The 23,933-nt window shown below is 45.8% G+C and overlaps 1 protein-coding gene across 1 annotated transcript in view; it reads left to right on the plus strand.

The window, feature by feature from the left end:
* ATP11B (ATPase phospholipid transporting 11B (putative)) overlaps window positions 1–3,697 on the plus strand; it is a 146,533-nt gene extending 142,836 nt beyond the window's left edge. Inside the window, exon 30 of the mRNA XM_044670954.1 lies at window positions 2,569–3,697. Within this exon, the coding sequence (XP_044526889.1) occupies window positions 2,569–2,650 (82 nt within the window). The 3' untranslated portion in view covers window positions 2,651–3,697. The remainder of the gene's footprint in view (window positions 1–2,568) is intronic.
* The last annotated feature ends 20,236 nt before the right edge of the window (window positions 3,698–23,933 follow it).

Here is a 23,933-nt window from a genome sequence, read left to right on the forward strand (position 1 = left end):
ATTTTTAAAATGATTTTAGTCATTTTTTAAATAATTCATACATTTCACTAAAAGTCATCTTTCAACTGGGGAATTGAAATACTAACCTTTTGTACTTTGTGGTCCTCTTTATATGAATGATGTCATAATTCCCTAAGCCTTTCTGAATGAACCTCAGGGCAGAAGGGTGTAGCTTTGTTACGACTGTCAGTAATTTGTTTAATATTCAGTCTAATTTTCTGTCTCTAAGTACAATGGGTGTGATATCATTCATGTGCCAGGAAATCTGGTGGACTTTACCCTCATACACTTTAATCACTTCTGCTCTGTAGTACAAGTGCTTTGCAAAGTTCTTCTTGGGTTAACACAATGTCTGGGGTTCCAATCACCATATTCTTGCCCACTTATAAAATGTGGTTAGTAATATTTTCATAGTGCTAGAATACAATTATGCAAATGGTGATTTCACACCATACACTAGACATTTGTGTGAGCAGTGAAGTACACACATGGAGGCTTTCCCTTGACATACTCTATTTAGAGTTCATAATTCCTCAGAGGACAATAGCGCAATCTGGTTTGAGGAATTGAATTCACGGTGCAATTTTAGTCCTTTGCACGGCCCCTCAGCATGGACCTGGAAGTCAGCATTTTAGTGGACCTCCTTATTGATATTTCCCTCTAAGTTTCGGCTCCTCAGAGAATAGATAGTATGAAAATGTGTGTTTTTAGTAAACTTTTAAATCTGGAATGAACATTGAGCCAGAAATGAACATTTTTAGGATTTGCATTGTGTATATTTCCACTTTTCTTGACATTCTTTATAACACAGTTTTTCATGGATCTAGAAAAAGGAACCTTTAAAAGAGTTATTTTTAATGTTGCTTTGTACATTTTATATCCGGATAAGTGATTGATACAGTTTCAGGGAAAATGTTGGCTTTAATTGTGAACAGTCTCCTAAGGGTAGATGGTACCATCCCCTGACTTTACTCTTGGGCCCTTAAAATCTTACTGCAGGCTCTTTTGTTTCCTCTGTGGAGCATCTTGTTCTACATTTTTCTAGACTCCAGTATTGGGTAATGAAAATAATATCTGACAGAGTATTTAAGCACTTTCCTGATTTTGTCCAATTTCTCAGGTTACCTGTAAATTACTGCTACCATGCTTCCTGTTCCCTCTCCTTCCCTACTGGAAACAAAACTTATTGAATAATTTTGAAACCTTAGGAGAGAGATCTGTTGGAACTCTGGATTTTAATGAGTGGGTTAAGAAAAACAATATGCAAACCTTTCTGGTGCTATTCAAAGGGCTACGTGGAGATTGTCATCGGTAAATCTACAGGATGCTTATTTAAATCTTCCAGTTTCATTAAACCATTTGAGCAATTGGAGTGAAATAATGATAGCTAGAATATAGATTTGGCTTCTCTATTTCATTCCAGATTCCTCTGCCCAGCATTTTTGTTTCCTCTAGAGCTCAGCAGGCGACAGGTGGGGAAGGCCCGTTTCTTGAATGCTAGCCCGGGAGCTCTGCACCTCCACTTGGGGACTTTGATTTCCCCAAACCATTAGCGCTCCCATCAGACTCGTGCCCTGCCACACTTCGTGAAGCCTCTGGTCGTGGCACGCTGGAAGCACCGTTTGGCCGTCCTCACGCCGGTGCTGCGGCAGCGACGGCCCTTCTCGTAGGAGCCGCCAGGACAGAATTCACTGGAGAACAAACACCAGCGCGAGGGGCCGATCCAACGGCACTAGTGTTTGTCGTCAGTTTGTCGTTTAGAGCAGTGATGGGCGAGGAAACGCGCCTGTCAGGCCGCTTCTAAGGCAGCTCTTTGGAAGCTTCGTTGTATTGGATCCTCCTCTTTGTGTTCGTCAGGTTAGGAATGATGTCAGGCTGCGGACAGAACATTGGAGGGGGCCGCTCTGGCCCGGGCTGTCGTTTGCCCATCACTGACTCCGTGTGTCCGAGCTGTCTGTTTTTCAGGTTTCCAGAGTGGGATGTAGTCAGAAGTGATGGAATATTTGTGAGCCTCACCTGAAGCGAGTGTGAAACGCTATTCCACATAAAGAAAAAAATGGCTTTTATTTCCCCCGAGGATGCTAACCTGGGAGGGGGCTGGGGAAGCTGCGTGGTCCGCCCCGATCTGAACTGGGCGATATTGTGCCCTCCGTCGTGCCAGGCTGTGAGTCTGTCCCGACTTCCCTCTGCTCCTCCCTCGGTGGGGCCTTCGCGCCTGTCGGCATCCCTGAGCGCGAGCAGAGGCAGGACCCGATGCCTGGCCCTCTCCATTTCCTTAGAAATGGTTTTAAAGGGGGGAAAAGCTTAAAGTTTTCTGGATTTTTTTTTAAACAGTCATTTAAATTGTCCTCTGCCCTCCCCACTCACCAGGGCCAGGCCCTCCTGACAAGGGGGTGACGAGTGTGTTGGGGCCTTGCCCTACGTGTGGGACCCCCCCCCCCACCAGTGGGGCCAGGCCTGAAGCGGGGGGGGGGGGTCTCTGCTCGTTGCTCGCCCCGAGCCACTCCCGCGCAAGCTGAGAGGGAGCCCAAAGCCCGTTTGCAAACTTGTCTCTCATTGTTACTGTAGATCGTGGAGCCCATCGGAGCCCTTCTGTACCAACGACAGGAGCATCCTGACGCTCTCCACCATGGACTCGTCCGCTTGTTAAGGAGCGTAGCATGGGGGCAGCCATGTCAGTCTGTCCCACAGCTCAGTGGGACGCTTCGGTTAGTGACTGTTAGTTCAGCAGAACTTCTTCCTGAAACCAGTGGAGTAGCATATGCTTATGCAAGCTTAATAGTAAAGAAACAGAATCTTTCAGATAAGTAAATTCCTTCCATTTATCACTTTTCCTAATGCCAACTCCAAACAAATTAACCCAAACCTGTACATAAATCGAAAACTTCCCAATTCTCGCTCCGGTTGCTGCCTCACATTATTTGAAGTCTAAAGAAGCAAACAGCCCTGGAGCTGTTGCTTAGGACACAGTTCTGCTAACAAGGTGGAGTGGGGGGAGCCCCTGTTTACATGTCAAAATACTCAGTAATTAGCTAGGCCACCCACCGCTATTTAAAGCTGCTTCTGTAAATTGTGCTGAAAAGTTTGCCTTAAAAACTATATTTTTTTATTCTATATTTTTTATTCTATTGAAGTTTCTTGTGACTGAAATTTTAGCTGCATTTGAGTAAAGGTTTCCTCCCCCACAGCCCATGTTATTGCTTTATTGATTTTTGTCTCTTGTTCATGGGGCCGGCGAGTTCTTAAGAAAAAGAAAACCAGCCCGTTATTCGTCTGCCTCTAGGCAGTCAGTCCATGCCCACACGGCCTCTTAGTGGCAGAGGCAGCAACAGAACCGGGAAAGTTCACGTCTGGGTTATACACTAGATCAGAGGGATGTCGTTCTTCTAATCACAACAGAAATCAGACCTATTTCTTCAACTTCATATTCACCAAAACTCACAAGGGAGCTTTTATGCCAGATATGAAGAAAACTACCATTTCATTAGCTTAGGTATTATTTCGTTATGTTTTATCATTGATGGGTTTTTTGCATGTTTTAATCCAGTTAATGTATTTCATTTTGGTCTTGCTGTATTTTAAGCTAAGCCTTTTCATTGCCCTTCATTTATTTAAAGACTTGATCACCCTCAGTTTTGTGATAATGTTGTAAATACAAATGTATGAAATAAAAGAACACAATTAAGCTTGGACAGTATTATAAATACTTTAGGTACTTTTTATGAAACAGATTCAAATGTTGTGGGCGAGGGAATCAGAACTTCAGTGTGGTGGGCCTTTGCCCTCTCCAGCTCAAGTTTGGCCTCCTTGCCTTTTACATCAGCTAGTTTTGAGCACCCCAAGGCCCTCCAGCATGAAGCCCCATCCTCAGGGGTGCTGTCTATCTCTGGTTCACTCTGGAAAACATCTTCACCCGGGGCCTCTCTCCCGACTTCAGGGCACTGCCGCCAGATTCCACAGGCTACATGAAAAAAAGGAAATCTGGTCATGGTGCCTTTTTATGTCAGTGCTGTCTTGGCTTTGTTTTCCCCCAAAAGAAATGTTGGTACCTGAGACATTCCAGGAGACTTTAAATGAACTCTGTTGCCTGCTGAGAATGCTAGTCTTTTTCTGGATCAAAGGTAGCAGCTGGAAATTATGATGCAAAGAAGTTAACTGTTATTTGTGACTTCTGTTAACTCACCCAGCTTCCAAATGTTTTAAGGTTGTAATCAGCTTTGATTGATTTGATTGGTCTTGGTTGTTTAAAGTGATTTCATATTTTTAGGGTGTGAAAGGAATATTAGGAATATTAGGAAAAAAACCAACTGAACAATCATCCCTACATAGGTCTATAAGCCCAGCAAGGAGACCATCCAAAAAATATAACTTCAGAATCTTAATTCCCTTCCTTCTCAAGCAAGGAAGGAGTTTCATTTATGTGAGGCTACAGCGATTCGGAGGGAAGGAGGACTCGCAGTAACTTGCCTTTATCTCCCAGTGAATGTTCTGATCAATGGAACATTTTTGTGTTTCAGTGAGGAATGTTTGTTGCATTCTGAATTTTACCTCAACTTTAAAAAATTTTCCTATCAAATCTCCAGGTGTCCAAGAAAGACCTCTTTTAGAAGAGAGGACTATTATTCTGAAAATTGGGTTGTAGGAAGGACAGGCAATATACAAACAGAAATGTGCAGCTTGCATTTCCAGAAGGGGTGAGGCACACTTAAGTAAGGGAGAGTTTGCTTTTTTATCTGATAAAGTCTAACATAAAAGGACTTGCAGGAGGTTTAATGCCTCTGCTTTGGAGCAAAAGGCTGCTGCCCAGAGATGGACTGCAGGAGTCTTTGCCTCTGGAGCTGCCCCACAAGCCATCCACCTGATAATCCACTCAGTGATATCCAGCGTTGATTTGATGTTCATAGTGGAACCTACGTGAAACAAACCTTGGTATCAACCAGTAGACTCTTATTTTGTAAAGTAACATGAAAATATTATTGTCGTTTCATGTATTTTTTAAAACCTGCCCACATACTAAAGCTAGGTTCAGTGGAAAATAAAAAGGTTTTAAATTTAAGATACTGTTGTATGATAGTCTGCTGAGCATGCAATGACATGACTTATCTTTAAAAAAAACTATTTTCTAGTGCTGAAATTTGTATTATAGAACTTCACATGACAGGATCATTTATGGAAATATTTCCATTGCTTCTGTATGTATTGTGAATTCTTGGAAATGGGTACTACACACAATTAACCCAAATGTTTCTGCCAACAAATTTATATGGTATCCATCTTTACTCTCAGATTTCTTACCTAGAATTAGCTTGTTTAAAATGGCGGTCTGCCTGCCAGTTGGTGTTTTCCCACTGGATAGTGAACTAGGAACCCTTGCAAAAATCCAAGCAACTACTTTTAGGTGTAGACATTGCCTCAGCTTGGTGGAGACAGGGCAGGAAATAAAGATTGGGCCCCAAAAAAAGCACATGGTCATCCCAAAATCCCCCTTTTGAAAATGCAGAGGTTAAAACAAGATGTCCTCAAATCCATCAGCCTCCCTTAGGGTTGTCCTGGAGGTGCCTCCAGGGCACCTGAGGCATCAGAGGCACATCCCTGCCTGCAGCCAGAGCGCCGACTAGTGCTGCTTCCAGCACTTAGAATGGTTGGACTTACTCTACACAGACAGAACAGAGCCACTGAGCAGCTTTGCTACAGACAGAATCGTTCTACAAGTTCTAAAGAAATAAGGAAATGCCTCCCTTCTGCAGAGATGGGGGTCGCAGGTTAGTGTAGAATGTTGCACACACACTGTTCAAAGAAGATTCATGTGTTCAGTGGTTTGGGTTTTGCCAAACTACCTTTTTTTTTTCCCTAAGAAGTTCCTTAGGTTGGAGAGACAGATATTGGGTGTTGAGTGACAAGAGGCAAGATCACTGAGAAGTGATTTAAATCTCCAACTGCAGAAGGAGAGGCTTTTCCCTAAAGCTGGTGATTCTCGTTCGTGAGTTTCGAGCAGCCGGGGGAGAGCGAGGGAGGGTCCGTTTGGGGATGGGGCGTCTACGAAAGGGACACCAAAGAGATTTGAACTGTGTTTTATTTGGGTCTCATTTGTACATATTTTATTTACATTTCAAAATGAGGCAATCCTCTATTTTCATAAGAAAAAAGCATTAGCAGAAGATGGGTTTTATTTTGAAAAAACTTGAAGGATAATCCTATAAAAATAATGTCTACAGGACTTGTTTATTATAATGGAAAATGTGTGCTTTTAAGAGGCATTAGCAGCTGGACATTGTAGCAATATGTAGTTCAAATGTTGGACCTCAGACACTGTGGTTATGTAATGAAATTCTTTAAAAAATTTTCTGTACATTGTCCGTTAAATGCAACTTGCTTACTGTTCAGCTGTCTGTCAGTAAATGTTTTTTAAAAGTTTACCAGATTATATTTATTGAATAAAACTTTCTCATTTAGCTAAAACGTGTTCTTTAATTTTTCAAACTAAAAAAATAAAATAATGTTTATGATTCCCATAGTGGGCAGCGCCGCCCTCTGGTGGGTGCTGCAGCAATCTAGGGGGGCGGTGATGGCCACAGATGCTGCTATCTTTCCTCTTAATTGCTATTAAAATTTTTCTAGAAATTTAATTTCCAGGGGGCTAAGTAATATTTTTTCTAGAAAGGGGGCGGTAGGCCAAAAAAGTTTGGGAACCGCTGCTTTAAGCTTTTCGAAGGATTTTTTAATGTATTTTCCTGTGAGGGTGAGTTTAAATCCCCTTAAATAGAAAAAAAACTGAGGGTCACACAGGGAGAGCAAATTCCTTTACTCCATCCACTGAAAACACATTGTGGTATTAATAACCCTGCTGACCCCATAATGACTGAGAGAACCACCAATTAACGTTTGTGTTTTAGTGTATTTTTCTTTATTTTGTTAAACATTTCTCAGTTACATTTCAGTCTGGTTCAAGCTGCAGGCCAGCAGCAATGCGTTCTTCACCCCTAGAAACACCAAGCTTGGAGCAATGACGGACCCCCATTCCCAGGACACTTGATGGTTAGTAAAGCACTTTCCTCCTCTTCCCCCCAATAACTGTGTGGTTATGCTCATCCCCTTTAAAGGATGAGGACTCAGTAAGCTGCCCGAGATCACGGTGTGAATGGTTAGCGCCAGGATCTGAACCCAAGTCTCCTGACTGACTTCTGTAGCCTCCACTGACAATATGTAATTGAAAACGGCTTCGACTGATACTGCCATTTCCAGATTCGCTGGCTGGGATCATGCCAGGATATCCCTGATGAAGGCCTGGGGGAGCTGGGCACAGGCGGGCTCCCGGGGGGCAGGGAGAGGAAAAGGAAGCTTATTTTCCCTAAAAAGTTTTCGTGTTTGTAACCCACAGAAAAAAAAATCCACATTCTGTTATTAAAAGATTTTAAACACAGTCTGGGCGCTTCAGTGAAAGGGAAAGAGGGAGCAGAAAAGCGGGGAGGGGCGGGGGGGGCTGCGGCCGGACCCTCCTGCCGACGGTCCTTTCCTCAAGCCAAGCTGAGCTGGGATTCAGCCCCGGCAGGATGGAGGGGGTTGTGGAGGCTCAGCCAAAAGGGGGCTCCCCACAGCCCCACAGGTGGCACTAGGGAGGAGCCGAGGCGAGCGCCCCAGGGCCGGAGGGAAGCCGAGGCTCCCCTCTGCCCGCACACGGACGCCCAGCCGTGTGGGGAGAACCTGCAGGATTCGGCCGCGAAGCATCTGAGACAACTCAAAGTTTCCCCACAGGAGAGGGTCACGGCCCGGTTCTGCAGGTTCAGAGCCGGCGGATCCGAGACGTCTCCTGGGACCATACGAGCCGGTCGAGATGTCCGAGAGGCGATTGGAGGTGCCAGAGCAGAACTTGAGAGACTCCCAGGTTCTGAGGGCGAAGCCATTGGGTGAGCCCCGAAGGCCGCTGCAGCAAGGGCCGGCCAGGATGCCTGAAGGCCGCCGTCTGCGGGGGAGCCCAGAAAAGGGCCCAGAACAGGCCGGGCTTCTCACAGGGAACAAGACAGAGCGGCGGCCGGTGACAACCCACAAGGAACGTTCCGTCCACGAGGTCGGGGAGGGGGGCTCCCTGCGGTTCTCCATCTTCTGCTTGTTAGCTTGTGAGCTCCCCGAGGAGGGGAGGCTCTGCGCCAAGGACCAAGAGCAGGAAGCCAGGGCTGGGCCCACCTCGAGGGTCCCGAGGGGGAAGCCAGGCCGAGCATGGGGGGCTCCTTCCAAGCCTGAGCCACCTCGGAGGACGCTCTGGGGGAGAAGGCCTGACCGAGGCCTACCTGAGCTTCTGGGATAGTCTGAGGAAGAAGGCCGGCCCGAGGCCTCAGCGTCCCCCTGCCCAGGCCCGGCGCCTCTTCTCCAAACCCACGCGGCCTCTCCGATCTGCACTGTGGCCATGAGGGCGGCGCTGGCGAGGAGGAGGGTCTCCGGCCCCGGTGCTGCGCCGAGCGCTTTACAGGATGTTTTCTCATTTGGGTGTCCCGACTGCGCCGGTGGCGGCTCCGACATCATCCCAACCTGAAAGCCGAGGGGAGCCGGCAGGAAGATTGTGGGAGTCGTCAGAAGCCCGGCACACCTCAAGGGCACTCGCCGAGGACTCGGGCTCGGTTCTGAGCTGCAAAACGCTTTTGTCTGCGGCTCTGAGGGGGGCATCGGTGGTTCTCTGATCATGTGGGGATGGTGGAACCCCGAGAAGCCAAAGCGCTGGAGAGGCCGGCACTGACTTTAAACTCCAACTTCCCAAAGGGGGCTCAGAGGATGCCCAGGACCCGCCCCCCCGTCGTGGGCCACCTCCCGAGGAGGTCAGCAAAGAGAACCGCCATGCTGGGAAATACTTCGGGTGGCTCCTCGCAGGGGCAGACCTGGAAATGGAGGGGACGCCCGGCGCTCGCTGCGGACGGAATGCCTGGAAAGAAGGGCCCGCCCTGGCGAGGAGTGAAGCGCCCCGAAAGGGGGTCCCTGACGGGAGCGTGGCGGCTCGTGGGGTGCGGCGGCTGGGACGCGGCCGGGCACGAGAACCAATGGTGACCGTCGTGAAACGAAGAAGCCGCCTGCGGCCGGCCGGCCTGAGCCCCCGCGGCCATGGCCACGGCGCGCGGCGAGAAGACCCTGGAGGGAGGCCTGGGCCGTGGTCACAACTGGCGGGAGAAAGCCGGAGGCGCAGCCAAGGAAAACCCCCAGCGGCGTCCTGAGGGGAGGCCTGTGAGGGGCTGTGAATGAAACGTCCCGAGTGACCCAAGAAGGAGGTTCTCCGACACGCGTGAACAGGAGTCAGAGGAAGCGCAGGGGCACCGGCGAGCGCACGCTGCAGCGACAGAGGCCTGCAGGGGCCGAACGTTGGGCTCCATCTTCTTCTTTCGGCTTTCGTGTGTTTTAAGAATATTTAAGGGGGGCAGCTGGGTAGCTCAGTGGAGTGAGAGTCAGGCCTAGAGACAGGAGGTCCTAGGTTCAAACCCGGCCTCAGCCACTTCCCAGCTGTGTGACCCTGGGCAAGTCACTTGACCCCCATTGCCCACCCTTACCAATCTTCTACCTATAAAGTCAATACACAGAAGTTAAGGGTTTAAAATAAAAAAATAAATATTTAAGAACGGTTTATTTTCTCTAAGAAAAGGGAAAAGGGTCGGTTACCGGGGGAACGTTAGGGGACACAAAAGGGACACAAGATGGGGGCATCCTGCAGAAGGAAGAGAGAAAGAAGGGCCGGGACCCTCGCCGGGGCCTTCTCAGAAAGGTTCATCAGGAAAGAGAAGCGTCCGAGAGGTTCGCTGGCTGCTGGGGATGGAAGGCTCGAGGGGGGGCGGAGAGAAGCTAGTGGAGGCGATCCGACCCGCCGGAGGGGGCTCAGGCAGAGGCCCATCTCTCCCTACGAGCTCCGAGGGGGAATCTTCCACTGGGAAGAGGAGGGATAGAAAAGAATGAAAAGGAGGGACGATCCCAGGGAGCCACCGGGATGCGGCCATTTCTCTTCAGGCCCTTCTGGAGGCTGGTGAGCCGCTGCAGGGCCGGCCCAGGGCAGGGTGGACGGCCCGAGGACAGGACGGGAGAGGAGGGGGGCCGGAGCGGGGAGGTCCTGGGGACGGGGGTGTGAGCCGCCGAGCAGGGCACGAGCACCCCGCGGAGCTGCAGCGGGACGGAGGAGGAGGCGGCCCCACAGCCTCGTCTGGCCTCAGAAAAGGAAAAGTCACCGAGAGGCGGCAGGAGGGACGAGAGGCAGCAGGAGGGACGGCGGGGAACAAGGAGGATTCGGCAAGTTGGAGTCCGAGGAAGGAGCCGGGTCTCGGGGACAGGGAGAGGATGGAAGCGGGGCGAGGCGGCGGCCCGGGGCAGGGAGGCCCAGACGGCACCGAGCGGCGGGGAGGGCTGGGCTTACTTTAGTCAAGCTTTAACAGGTTTAACAACGTGCCACACACAGAAAGTTTTTCCTAATGTCAAACCTAAACACTGAACTTCTACCCAGGGCGGCGGCTGCTGCTGCTGCATTTTTCTTTTTCAAACCCTCACCTTCGGGCTTGGTGTCAATACGCTGCTTTGGCTCCAGGGCGGAAGAGCGGGGAGGGCTGGGCAGTGGGGCAAAGTGACTCACCCAGGGTCACCCAGCGAGGAAAGGTCTGAGGCCAGACTGGAACCCAGGACCTCCGGTCTCTGGGCCTGACTCTCCATCCACTGGAGAGCCCCCTACTCATCGCTTCTAATTATGTCTATTTAGACCAAGCAGAACAAATTGAATCCTTCTTTCAATACGCTGAAGTCCGGAGTCTTCTTTTCTAGAGGCTGGACAGGTCAGCTTCTTCAACAGACCATCAAAGACTAGTCAAAGAGGGACAGGTGGAGAAGGAGCCGGCGCGCCTGGAGTCTGGCCTGTGCCTGGAGTGTGACCTCCACCTGGAGTCTGGCCTCCACCTGGAGTGTGGCCTCCAGGCGGCATGATGGGGAGGCGGTTTTGCCTCAGACACCACCAAAGTTTGCTTCTTCTTAACAGAAGGAACAAAGATCCAAAAGCCGAGAGAGGAGAGTGAGCTCGTGCCGCCCCTCGTGTTGGAGCCCCCTCCAGGCTGGCCTCCTGGGGCCGAACCGACACCAGGAGCCCCCCAGCACGCTCCACGCTGGGCTCGGCACATCTCGATCCTCCCAATCATGGTGGGACGTCCATGGCTGTTCTTGTCCCCATTCTGCGGAGACGACGCCGAAGCAAACGGGCTGAATGCAGTGCCTGACGGGGGTCGCGGCGGGGGTTCCGGGCCCTCCTGGCCCCGCTCCTCCGACTTTTCAGAGCCTCTTGGGGGCATTTGTGTGTTTCTTTAAAAATGCTGACAAGGAAGAACTGGGGGAGCGGAAACAGGAAAAACAGCGTCCTGGACACATGGGCGGAGGGGGGCGGGGCTGGGGTGTCAATGTAAAACCCAGCAGAATTGTGCGTTGGCTGGGGGGGGCGGTTGGGAGCGGGAAAGACCACGCCATGTAACTAGGGGACAACATTCAAACTAAAAACTAATCAAAGTGCTAAGGATGGGCCAGCCGGGTGGCCCGGTGCACTGAGCCAGGCCCAGAGACGGGAGGCCCTGGGTTCCGGCGTAGCCTCAGACCCTTCCTAGCTCGGTGACCCTGGCCCAGTCACTGCTCCTGCCCTGGAAGCCGAGCCCAGGGTTGACTACACCGGAAGGGAAGGTTACAAAAGATGCTGACGGTCACTTGGTTTCTGCATGAGGCTGACCGCCCCGGCCGGCGGCACTGGCGGCTCTCGCCTCTCCTCTCCTCACTCGAGCTGGCCGGCCTCCTGGCTTTGCTCCTACTTTTCGCCCTCCTGAGCCCAGGGCGAGCGTCACATCCCCGTCCGACAAAGCAAATGCAGGATCACAAGTGCCGAGTACCAAAGCAGAGAGCTGAGTGCGGGACACGCGATGCCCGAGAAGCAGCTTTTGTGGCCAGCGCGCCGCCTTTTGTGCCATCCAGAACGTCCTGGAGCACCGGCGGGGCACAACTGCTCATTGCGGCTCCACCTTCCTCCCCACCCCGCAGGCCCATCGCCCGTAAGGAAAAGAAAAAGGAGGTGAAAAGGCTTTGGAGCAGGGCGGAGGGTTTCCTCGGGATCACACGGAGGGGATCCCAGAAGAGCCTGGCACGGCCCACGGGGGCGGGTCAGAAGGACACGACAAAAATTTAACTTTGCCTTCAAACCGGGGCCAGCAAGTGGCGGCGCACGTGTGGATGGCCGAAAGGCAGAGCCGGGAGGGAGGGGAGAGGCGGCCGGCCAAGAGCTCCGGACCATCAAAGGCACCTGATGCTGACAGTGTGACCCTATCCAGACAACACTCCAGCCCTGGCTGCCTCAGTTTCCTCCGCTATAAAATGGGGACGACGATGGCCTCTGCCCCTCAGGGGAGTGCCTGGCACGCAGGACGGGCTCCACGCACGTCTCTCCCTTTTTCTTCCTTTGTGCCATTCCTCTGGCCAGCTCTGCCCTTCAATGGGCCTCACCAAAGCCTGGACACAGAAACGGCCAGATGGCCACAGTGAGGGGAAGGAGAGACACCCAAAGCGGGGAATGGAGCGTTCAGGAGCGACGGCTGCCGGCAAGAACGACGGCCGAGGAGAGTGAAGGCTGATGAAGGGGACGGACATGAGAACCTGCTGACAGCGGAAGCCCCCGAGCAGGGGGAGGATCCGGGAGACCCGACTGGTTCCGGCTCCTTGAAGAGGTCCACATGGCCCGGAGCAGAGTAGGAAACACTGGACGCCCTGACACTGGGGAGGGGGCACGAGGAGCCACTGACCACAGGGAAGAGCGAGCGCCGCGCTGGCTCGGGGCTGAGGGGTCGTCCCTAATCCCTGGACTGAAAGGTCGCGCTGAGCACGCCGGCCACACGTACGGAATCTCTAGTGTGACAGCTGTGCGGGACGAGGGGACAGGAAGGCCGTCGGCCTGGACCGGCCCGGACTGCAGCATGAAGAAACGAATGGGCAGACCGGCTAGCAAGGTCGAGGTCAGACTGTGTAAAGCTTTAAATGCCAACTAAAGGCATTTGGGAATCCCAGAGCTCTTCAGGGCAGCCATGTTGGCAGGGCATTTTAGAGATCAAAGTCCCAGGAAACCAGGCCAGGAGGGGCCAAGGCGGCGCGCAGGCTTACACGTGTAAGAATGGGATTTGGGCGAGGTGGATGGGACAGGAGGAGCCAGAGAAGGAGAGGCTGACAGTGGGTGACAGGACCAGGGGATTCTGGGTAATGCTCCAGAGAAGAGGAAGGAGGAGAAAAGGGCTCCCGGAGGAGGACTGGTAGAGGAAGGAAGTGGACATTCCAGCTCGGATCCAGGCCTGAGGGCTTCCTGAGGATCTTTCTTTGGACATTGATACCCCGATTCCCTGGTCAAAGGCGTCCCATCGCTTCTCACCCAGCAAGACTTACCAGCGAGTTAGCTAAGTTTTGGGACTCCATTTTGAGAGCGATCTTTCAGGTTCCTCCCATTACCCAACCTTGCTGAGAGACCCTTTCTGGTCTAACTTACAGAAGAAGGGGAGGGAGATGCTTAGGAGTGGGAACCCCGAAGGTTCCCACCTGAGTGACAGATCCCATAGAAATAGAGAAGGCACCCCCAAATCCCTCTGTTCTTCACCCCTTTTCCCAACTCCTAAACTGCAAATATGAAAAGCCATTCATTAGTCAGATAGCCTTCCAGAGTGCCTGAAAGACAACAAGGGAGGAGGGAATCACAGCTTGGTCTGGCTGCCTCCATCTTGAAGCCAGACCACCTACTGTAAAGTTGACTGACCTCGGGGGAGGCTTGCGTGAACCCCGCTCATTCAGAATCAAGATTGGGGTTCCCCATACTTCATCTTATAGAGAAGCCTCACTCTTAACTCCTGTGGGGTGGCACGATCATCCAGGTCACCCAGTTTCTGGGTGATACCCCCTCAAAGTCTCCCACAGTGTATATTCAGTGGAGGGGAGAGCTAGAAGAGTCTCACCTCATAGGCTCTATCTCCCCTCTATCATAACATTAATCACTGGCTCTGTTTATTATTATAGACGCCAAGTTGAATCCTATGCATTTTAGCCAGGGGGTCACTGCGAGCCACTGTTCTGGCCACATAAAGGAGGACCAATGAGAGAAGGAAGAGCCTGGAAGCTGGGAGGCCCATTAGGATGCTCTTTGGTCCAGGAGATTCAAAAAGGACAAACCTGAGGAGGCCAAGAGGGAAATTCTAAGGGTTTATAGAAGCCCGTACACAAGGGCGCACACACTTTGGAGCCAAACTACTGTGAGGTCCCTGTAGGACCTGCTATAGAAATAATCTGTTCCTGGTTTACCTGTAATAGTTGAAAACTAGATATACTGTGTGTGAACTAATCAGGAAACGGGAACACAGAACAGGCAAGAGGACTATAAACCTGTATTAGAAACCTGGGTTCAAATCTGTTTGGGGTACTTCCAAGTCATGAGACCTTCACCACATCCCCAACACCAGGGAGCCTTGTTTCTTCATAAGTAAATGAGGTCAAACATTATTTTCATCATAGGGTTGTGAAGTTTTTAGACCTCAGCACGAGTTAACTTTAAGACTCAATAGACCTCCGTCAGAGTTTTTTGTTATAAAGATGTTTTCCCAGTTTGTTGCTTCCCTTCTAATTCTGGAAGCATTGGTTTTATCTGTACAAAAACTTTTTAGTTTAATCAATATTACTTATTCTACATTTTGCAATTTTCTCTAACTTGCTTGGTTTTAAAATCTTTCCTTTCCCAAAGATCTGACAAGTATACTATTCTGTGCTCACTTAATTTACTTATAGTTTCCTTCTTTATATTCAAGTCATTAACCCGTTCTGAGTTTATCTTGGTATAAGGTGTGAGAGGTTGATCTAGACTCAAAATCTCCCATATTGTTTTCCAATTTTCCCACCAGTTTTCTTGTCCCAAAAGCTGGGTTCTTTGGGTTTATCATAGACTGTCTTGCTGAGGTCATTTACTCCAAGTCTATTCCACTGATCCTCCCTTCTGTCTCTTAGCCAGTACCATACTGTTTTATAATATAAAACGCTTTATAGTATAGTTTTTAATATCTGGTACTGCTAGGCCACCTTCCTTCATATTTTTCTTCATTATTTCCCTTGATATTCTTGGTCTTTTGTTCTTCCAAATGAACTTTGTTATAGTTTTTTCTAATTCAGTAAAACAATTTTTTAGTAGCAATCAATGTTTTTCCAATTATTTAGATCTAGTTTTAATTGTGTGGGAAGTGTTTTGTAGTTGTGCTCGTATAATTCCTGTGTTTGTCTTGGCAGATAGATTCCTAAGTGTTTTATAGTGTCTAGGGTGATTTTAAATGGAATTTTTCTCTCTAACTCTTCCTGCTGCAATGTGTTGAAAATATATAGAAATGCTGATGATTTATGTGCATTTGTTTTGTATCCTGCAACTTTGCTAAAGTTGTTGATTATTTCCACTAGCTTTTTAGTTGATTCTCTAGGATTTTTTAAGTAGACCATCATATCTGCAAAGAGTGATAGCTTAGTCTCCTCATTGCCTATTTTAATGCCTTCAGTTTCTTTTTCTTCTAATTGCTACAACTAGTGTTTCTAGTACAATGCTAAATAATAGAAGTGATAATGGGCATCCTTGTTTCACACCTGATCTTATTGGGAAGGTTTCTAATTTATCCCCATTGCAGATGATGCTTGTTGATGGTTTTAGATATATACTGTTTATTATTTTTAGGAAGGGTCCTTCTATTCCTATACTTTCTAGTGTTTTCAAAAGGAATGGGTATTGTATTTTGTCAAAGGCTTTTTCAGCATCATGTGGTAATCATATGATGTTGGTTTGCTTGTTGATATGGTCAATTATGTGAATGGTTTTCCTACTAATAAGTTTTTGTACAAACAAAACCAATGCTACCAAAATTAGGAGGGAAGCAACAAATTGGGAAAAAATCTTTATAACAAAAAACTCTGACAAAGATCTAATTACTCAAATATATAAGGAGCTAAATCAATTGTAGAAAAAAATCATGCCATTCCCCAATTGATAAATGGGCATGGGACATGAATAAGGTGTCACCTCACACCTAGCAGATTGACTCTGAGGTGTCACCTCATACCTAGCAGATTGGCTAACATGATAGCAGGGGAGAGTAATGAATGTTGGAGGGGATGTGGCAAAATTGGGACATTAATGCATTGCTGGTGGAGTTGTAAATTGATCCATCATTCTGCATGGCAATTTGGAGCTATGCTCAAAGGGCTTTAAAAGACTATCTGCCTTCCGATCCAGCCATAGCACTGCTTGGATTATACCCCAAAGAGATAATAAGGAAAAAGACTTGTACAAAAATATTTATAGCTGCGCCCTTTGTGATGGCCAAAAATTGGAAAATGAGGGTATGTCCTTCAATTGGGGAGTGGCTGAACAAATTCCATGTGAACTGGAAAGACCTCCAGAAATTGATGCAGAGTGAAAGGAGCAGATCCAGGAGAACATTGTACACAGAGACGGATACACTGTGGTACAATTGAACATAACGGATTTCTCTACTAGCAAGGATCCAGAGCAAGGCTGAGGGACTTATGAGAAAGAAAACTAGCCACATTCAGAGGAAGAACCGTGGGAGGAGAAACACAAAAGAAAAACAACTGCTTGAACACATGGGCTGATGGGGATATTATTGGGGATGGAGACACTAAACGATAACTCTAGTCCAACTATCAATAATATGGAATTAGGTCTTAAATCAATGACATGTAAAACCCAGTGGAGTTGTGCATCAGCTATGGGGGAGAGGGGAGGTTTGGGGAAGAGGGAAAGACCATGAAACATGTAACTTTGGGAAAATATTCAAAATAAAAATTAAAAAAAGGAAAAAAGACTTAATAGATTATGGTGGATGAATGGAAAAATCCGTATTAATGCAAAGGAGTAGATAAAGATCTAAATCAGTGGTTCCCAAACTTTCTTGGCCTACCGCCCCCTTTCCAGAAAAAATATTACTTAGTGCCCCCTGTCACATACTATCAACGCCCCTTTGCAGTTATTCATTGCCTCCAAATGCACCTGTGGCCATCACCCCTGGATCGTGCAGCACCCACCAGGGTGCCCACTTTGGGAATCACTGATCTAAATGAAGTGATGTGAGACCAGCTTCAGCAGAACCATAATCATCAACCACAAGAGCATACAGAACACAAAGTCAAAAGGCGACAAAATTCTAAGCAGCCCTGAGTAAACATCTGCTTCTTCTTTTAATTTGTGAGAACATAGATTTTAAGGCAGAAGGGACCTCAGTGATCAAATAACGCTGAAATTTTACAAATGAGGAAATCCATCCGTTTCTACACTAAATTAGTCAAAGAGAAGAGGCGGGCTTGGGATGGAGTGGATAGTGACATGCTATGGTATGATATGGAAGTGAGGGGAAGGAAGAGCAGAGGATGATGAGCCTTAGTTAGGGACCCAAATAATCAAGATGGCACTTCCTTGAACAAAAATAAACTGGGATGAATAGGTTCAGGGGCAAGAGTTGGTGGAAGGCAGGGGAGATGAGGTTCATTTTAGAGCTTTGAATTTGAGGTACTGACAGGACATGCAGAAACCGAATTTTGGCAAGAAATGAAGGAAAGCTATAGATCTTTTAGTCATTTGAATAGCACAAACTCAAGATGAGACTACCAAAAGAAAGAGGCCCAAGGCAGTATCTTTGGGGTCAGCAATCTTAAGGCGACAAATAATGCTACAAGAATAGTGTCTTAGCAGGAGTAAAAATACAGATACAACTAGGACAGAGGAGTATCACAAAAAGATAAGAAAATGTCAAAGAAAAAAGTAAATTCAATCAGTGTATCCAAAACTGCAGAGTGATCTGACAGGATGAGAACTGAGAAAAAGCCATCAAAATAAGCAGTGATGAGGGAAGTCTTAGGATCCTGGTGGGATCAAAAGCTTGAGTGAGGAAGGACTAGGATTAACCTAGACTGGAATGAGAGGGAAGGTTGGGAGGTAAAGCCAAGAAAAGGTCTTTTGCCTAAACAAATAGAAAATGAATGTCTGAGAAGGGGGGGGGGGGGGGGGATCAGAGTTGAGAGGACTATTCATCTAGCAGCTCACAAATGGCACAAGGAAGGTCAAGCCCACATCAGCCACTATTTCCTGGTTGCCCTGTATCCAAGTCCTGGGAAAGCCAATGGTAAGGACTTTAATACCAGGCATCACACATGGCCTCATTATTCTCCTGGGACTCTCTCCAACCCTAGAAAAGGCCAGGGCAGCAGCAAGGCCAACCAAGCAAACAATAAGCAGACCTGCCAAGCCCTGGAGACACAAATATAAGGAAAAGGCAATCTCTATTCTCCCAAGTGCTTCCACTCTGAGTGAGTGGATTAAAGGGGAGAGGAAAAAACAGAGGAAACATTTAAGTGCCTCCCAGTCCCTAGCATTGTCTCACAGCTTACAAACCTAGGAGGCAGGTTATTATCCCTATTTTATAGTTAAGGAAACTGAGGGAAAGTGACTTGCCCAGAGTTACATAGGTAGGAAGACTGAGGCTTGATCTGAGCACAGCTTATTCTGACTAAAGGCATAGCATTCTCCACACAGTGGCAACACCTAGCTGTTCCAGGGGGAAAATACCCTCATGGAGACACCATGCTAAAAGTTGGGGGCCTTGGGCCTTCCCAAAATGGAGGGTCCCTGAGGAACTCATCCATAGGAGACAGCTGGCATGGTAGAAGGATATTAAGGATATTCCTGGATGAAGCAACCAAAGGCAGATAAATGCTCTGAGTTCAGGAAATTCCAGACCCTAAGGGAGGTTCCAGGGTGCGATAGTAGTGCTTAAGTCCAGAAAGGACAACTCTGAGGACTCGGGCAGTCTGGCTGGTCATGACTGGTCAGATCATTCCCCTGGCTACCATGTTTCCACCAGTGTATCTTATAGGCAGGAGCCACGAGAGGCCAAGTAGGAAGACTCAGCAGTAACACAAGCAACTGTTCTCAGTGGCATTGCACCCACCTATGTGAGCCCTTAGCAGTAGGAACACAAGAGCTAAAAGGCTGCATTCTAAGAGGGTAATGAGGAGCGTGTGATGAGAAGAGGGAAATCAATGCCTCTTCCAAAAATGGCAGACAAGATGGCCATGTGTAGAGAAGACTGAAAGCTCACGGGAGTTTCAGGGGAAGAGATCTTCCATGTCTCTGAATACTGACAATTCCAATCTCTCTACTTAGTGCCTCGATGTCCTGATCCTCCCCTCCCTTCCAGCTTGTCCACATGATCATTCTCTCCTAACTGATCTTGAATCTCTGGTTCATCCACCTGGTCCTTCCTTATTATCTATATAGATCTCTCTCATCCTTTAAAGGCCTTCACTTGACCCCTCAAGCTACCATCTTATACTTCTCCCTTTCACAGCCATATTCCTATTAAAGTTTTTATGTTCTTTGCCTCCATTTCCTCACCTCTGCTCTCACTTCTCAATCCCTGCCACAATCTGATCCCCCCCATTCAATTAAAATTGCTCCCTCAAAGGTCAGGGAGATCTAGGAACTAGTCATTCCCAAGTTTTTTCCTCATCCTTTTGGGCCTTTCCAGCAAATTCCTGTTTGGCATTTGAAGCCTTAATCTGATTACAGCCTATCTTTCAAGGCTAGTTGCCTCATTCTACTCCCACATACATACATACTCTTATTCTACACTTAAGCCTGACTGGCCCATTCCATGTGTAGTTCTGCTTCTGGACCACTGGACAAACTGTTCCCCATGGCAGGAACACTCTTCTGCCATCTCATCACCTCTAGGATTCTCTACTTCCTTCAAGAGGTTCTTCCCTCGTACCCCATAGTTAATACTTCCCTCGGAATCACTGCATTTGCTTTATATTCACCCTCAATTTGCTTATCTTTTACTTGTTTATCCCTCTGGTAAAATGTAAGCTCCCTGAGGCAGGGACTAGCTTGGTTCCTGTAGGTGCATCCCAGGTGATTTCAGCAGAGTGCCTGGTATGGGTGGGGAGGGATGGAGGTGGGGTGGACCAGAGTCACCCCTTTACACTGACTGGCCAGGGGCCTGCCTCCAACGCATCACTCTCAGTCCAAGGGTCTTTGGGAAAGTTAACCCATCACAGCCAACAGACATGGACAACAAAAGCACCTACCTTCCATGACCTCATCCAGCTATCACTTCTGTCCCTCAGCCTGGCTTTTAGGACCTCTGGATCCTAAGAGGAAATACAAAGATAATTAAGACACTAGTTCTCTCTTTCAGAGTCTAACATATGTCATGTAGACTCAGGAAGGGCAACTATCTGGTGCATTTTCTGCCTTCATTTTATTATTTATTTTAAAGTGTCTTTTCCAAACCTTTTCCCCTATAATATTCCTTCCCTATAGTAAAGACCTTACTCAGGAAGATCTAAATTTTCCAAGACAATTTCATTACCTAAAAAAACCACTTAGCTACCAATTACATTGTAACAGGTTCCATTTTGCTTATATCATTTGTGATTTAAAAAGAAATGAGCCACTCACCCCCTCTGGGGGCAAGTTTTTTCTCCTTTCATAGTCCTTAGCCAACTTACTTTTGTTTTAATTACTTTCAACTTCCTAGTTCTTTTAAGTGATGTTTTGCATCATTCAAGATCATTCCATTACTGTAGTAGAAACTTCCCTTCACTGTAATGCTGCCTTTTGTGTTAGATCTGTTGCACCATCCTACTGGGAGCCTTGTCAGAGACCGGAGATGGACAACCCAGCAAAAGTCCCTTTAAATCAAGAGACACATCATGATCTCCAGGGCAACAAAAGACATAAAGCAGTTAACACTCTGGCTAAGGCACAGTTTTTAGGAAAGGGAAGTTAAAGTGTGCCTCCCTTTAAGGAAAACCTAATATGAAAAACAAGAAACCCCAAACCATACTGAAAACAAAAGACACATTGCAGGATGGTGGTGCACATAAAAGGGTTTGCCAAATGATGTCTTTAGAAAGAACGTTTATAGGTTCATGGGACCTCTAGTAATAGCCTCCTCATTTTTACAGATGAGGAAACAAAGTCACAAAGGGGGCACCCAAAGGGATTTATTTCCCTACCACAAGGAGATAGGATTTGAGCAGCAAAGATTGGGCTTATATCTAGTTTTTCAAGAACATAACTAATACTTAAATCAAAATCTAGCTGAATACTACATTACACTTTAAAAAAAACTTTTGAGAAAACAGGAAAATACACAATTGTTAAGATAGCCTGAAGAAAACCTGAAAAATGAGTGATCACTCACCTCCAGCCCAAGTAAAAAGATATGATGTAGTATAAACAATTGTTTTGTGCCAGAGGAATTTTTAAAAGATATCCATATCTTGGCTCCATAATCAGATACAAATAAAAAACACAATTTGCACTTCACTAAAATTATACGTATATATGTAAATACATACATACACACATATAGGTAAATATATATCTATATGATATTGATACTTTTGACCAAAATGGCTTATGCTATTCTAAGTGAAGACTAAATTAATATGGGTCACTAAAATATTTACCTCTTACCCATATAGGTTACAATTTGTACCCCAAGTCTTGTTCTGTTTTGAGAATGTTACAGCATCCCCATTATAAAAGGAAAAAATGATTCCCACTTCTATGAATACAAGAGAAAAGGAGAAATTCAGAAAATCCCACCCAAGTTTATAATTAAAATAGTGATAAATCAGAATTTGAACCTTGGTCTCTCACAATTCCCTGTTGGAAGGAAAATTCACAACCCAGGCATTTTATCCTTCACTAATAAAAATCTTTCTTACAGGATCCACATATTACACAGTATAATTGCCATCTTGGATACATTTCACTTTAAAAAATACATATATTCAGTATAAAAGCATAAAATATAACAATCACAAAAATTGATGAGTTGTTAAATATTTTATAATTACCAGGTAAAATTTACTGCTGGTTTATAATACTTTCACAAATACTTTCTGGGTTAGATCATAAATCAATTGTTACTTGGTGTTTTTATTAAAAATTCTTTAAATTCTTTGGGGGGGATTTATTCTTTTATCTTAGGGGGTATGACAATTTTAAAATTCTAAATTGTCTAAAAATAGCACACTTAAAAGCACAAGGTGCATGTTAAATTATGAAATTTAAGTAATTTTCTTAATTATCATCAACTAAAGCAGAATAAAAGCTCCTTGAGGGCATGACTATTTATCTTTATGTCTACAACACCTATGCAATGCTTTGCACCTACTAAGCTCTTAACAAATGATTGTTGGATTGAACTGTATATCCAAAAAAGTGACTCATTTATTATTTTTTTTAAAAGCATACCTCATTTAAACAGAATTCCCCAATAAGAAGTTCATTATAAAATAATTATAAAGCAATTATATGTTATTTTATTGAATAACCAATCATTTTTCCCTTTTCTAAAAAAATATTTCATTTTAAATCAATGGCAGATAATTAGGACACCACGTTACACAACTCCAGCATAGTTTAATAAAAATGAGAGCAGCCCAGATTATAGTTGTAAACACTTTAAATGTAGTAAACAAGACTGAGTATAACTTTTCTCCCCAAACTTGCCATAAGAGCATTTTACAGGAGGAGGCATTCCATATTTTAAAGTCATCCAAAAAATTTTAGTTTTAATTTTTTTTAAATAATAAACCAAAATAATTAGTGTGAGATTTTGTCATGGCAATTCCACTGAAGCTTTTATTGCCTCTGTTGGTAATATGACAGGGATTGTAAGAAATCACAAGTGAACTTACAGAGATATGCAGATGATGATATTCACTAAAGATAATCTTGATCTCAAGTTTGTTTTTTATATGTGGGCACTTCTAATTTTATACATTTTAGTATTAAACAGCATTACAATTTAAAGTGTGTACCTTTTTTTCTTTTGACATTTGGCAAAAAAGAAAACTGAACCTGTGGAACAGTTTAAAAACAAAGACTCATCATGGGGAGTTTATTATCAGACTGAGGACTGAAGCACTTATGAATTAAAGCAATCCAAATTTTAACGCACACACATTCACACACGCACACACAAAGAGTTAATACATGGCCACATGTGTGAGCATTTTTCAGTACAAAATATTCCCTGTAACCAAGCATTTCTCCATAGCATAACCATATCATGTTAAATCAATCTTTTTTTTCAACCTTAGTAATAAGTTTTGTTAAATTCTGAGATGCCATCATAAAGTGAACAGCCTTAACTTTTATGCTACATAATTATTCAAAGCTTTATGTATTTTTTGTTTATAATTACACAGTAATTATAAATGTTGAGTACCAAACTGATGACAAACACTATTTTGTTGAAAAGACCTTGCATTCAAAAAGGAATAATCTTTACGCTACCAAGGCACAAGGCCACTAACCAATATCAGACTTTTATGAAAGACAGAATCGATATTGGAATAAAAGCTAAGGAGATCTTCTTTCCAAACACAGCACACTTGAATTAATCCGTCAATCTGGAACGGTACCAAAACTCAAAACCTTTAAGACAACGAACAAAACAGCACGCGTAGACCTTTTAAAAGTTCTCATAATTCAAGTTCCTGTTGATATTTACAAAAAAAAAAAAAAAAAGGAAAAAGGAAATACTGAAAGCAGCAAAAATAGTTTTGTTTTTCTTTTTTTTTTCAAATGGCCAATTCCAGTAGCTTGAGTAGAAATGTTAACTTTTTTCATTTGGTTGGTAGGACTGTATTCTTGAATAAAGGTGTGTCTGAACAATTTTTAAAAGCAGTATTGTTGCCTATGTGGAAAAGCCTTTTAGTCAACTTCCAAGCATACAATTAAAAATACACAGTTTAATATTTCATTTTTTCCTAAAATGATTTCAGCATCTGCATAAAAATGTGCTGCTGTTCTGAAGCACTCTCCACTCACTGATTTCAATACTCACTTTGAC

The sequence above is a fragment of the Gracilinanus agilis genome, chromosome 3 (genome assembly GCF_016433145.1).
Source record: "Gracilinanus agilis isolate LMUSP501 chromosome 3, AgileGrace, whole genome shotgun sequence".
In the NCBI taxonomy this organism is placed as follows: domain Eukaryota; kingdom Metazoa; phylum Chordata; class Mammalia; order Didelphimorphia; family Didelphidae; genus Gracilinanus; species Gracilinanus agilis.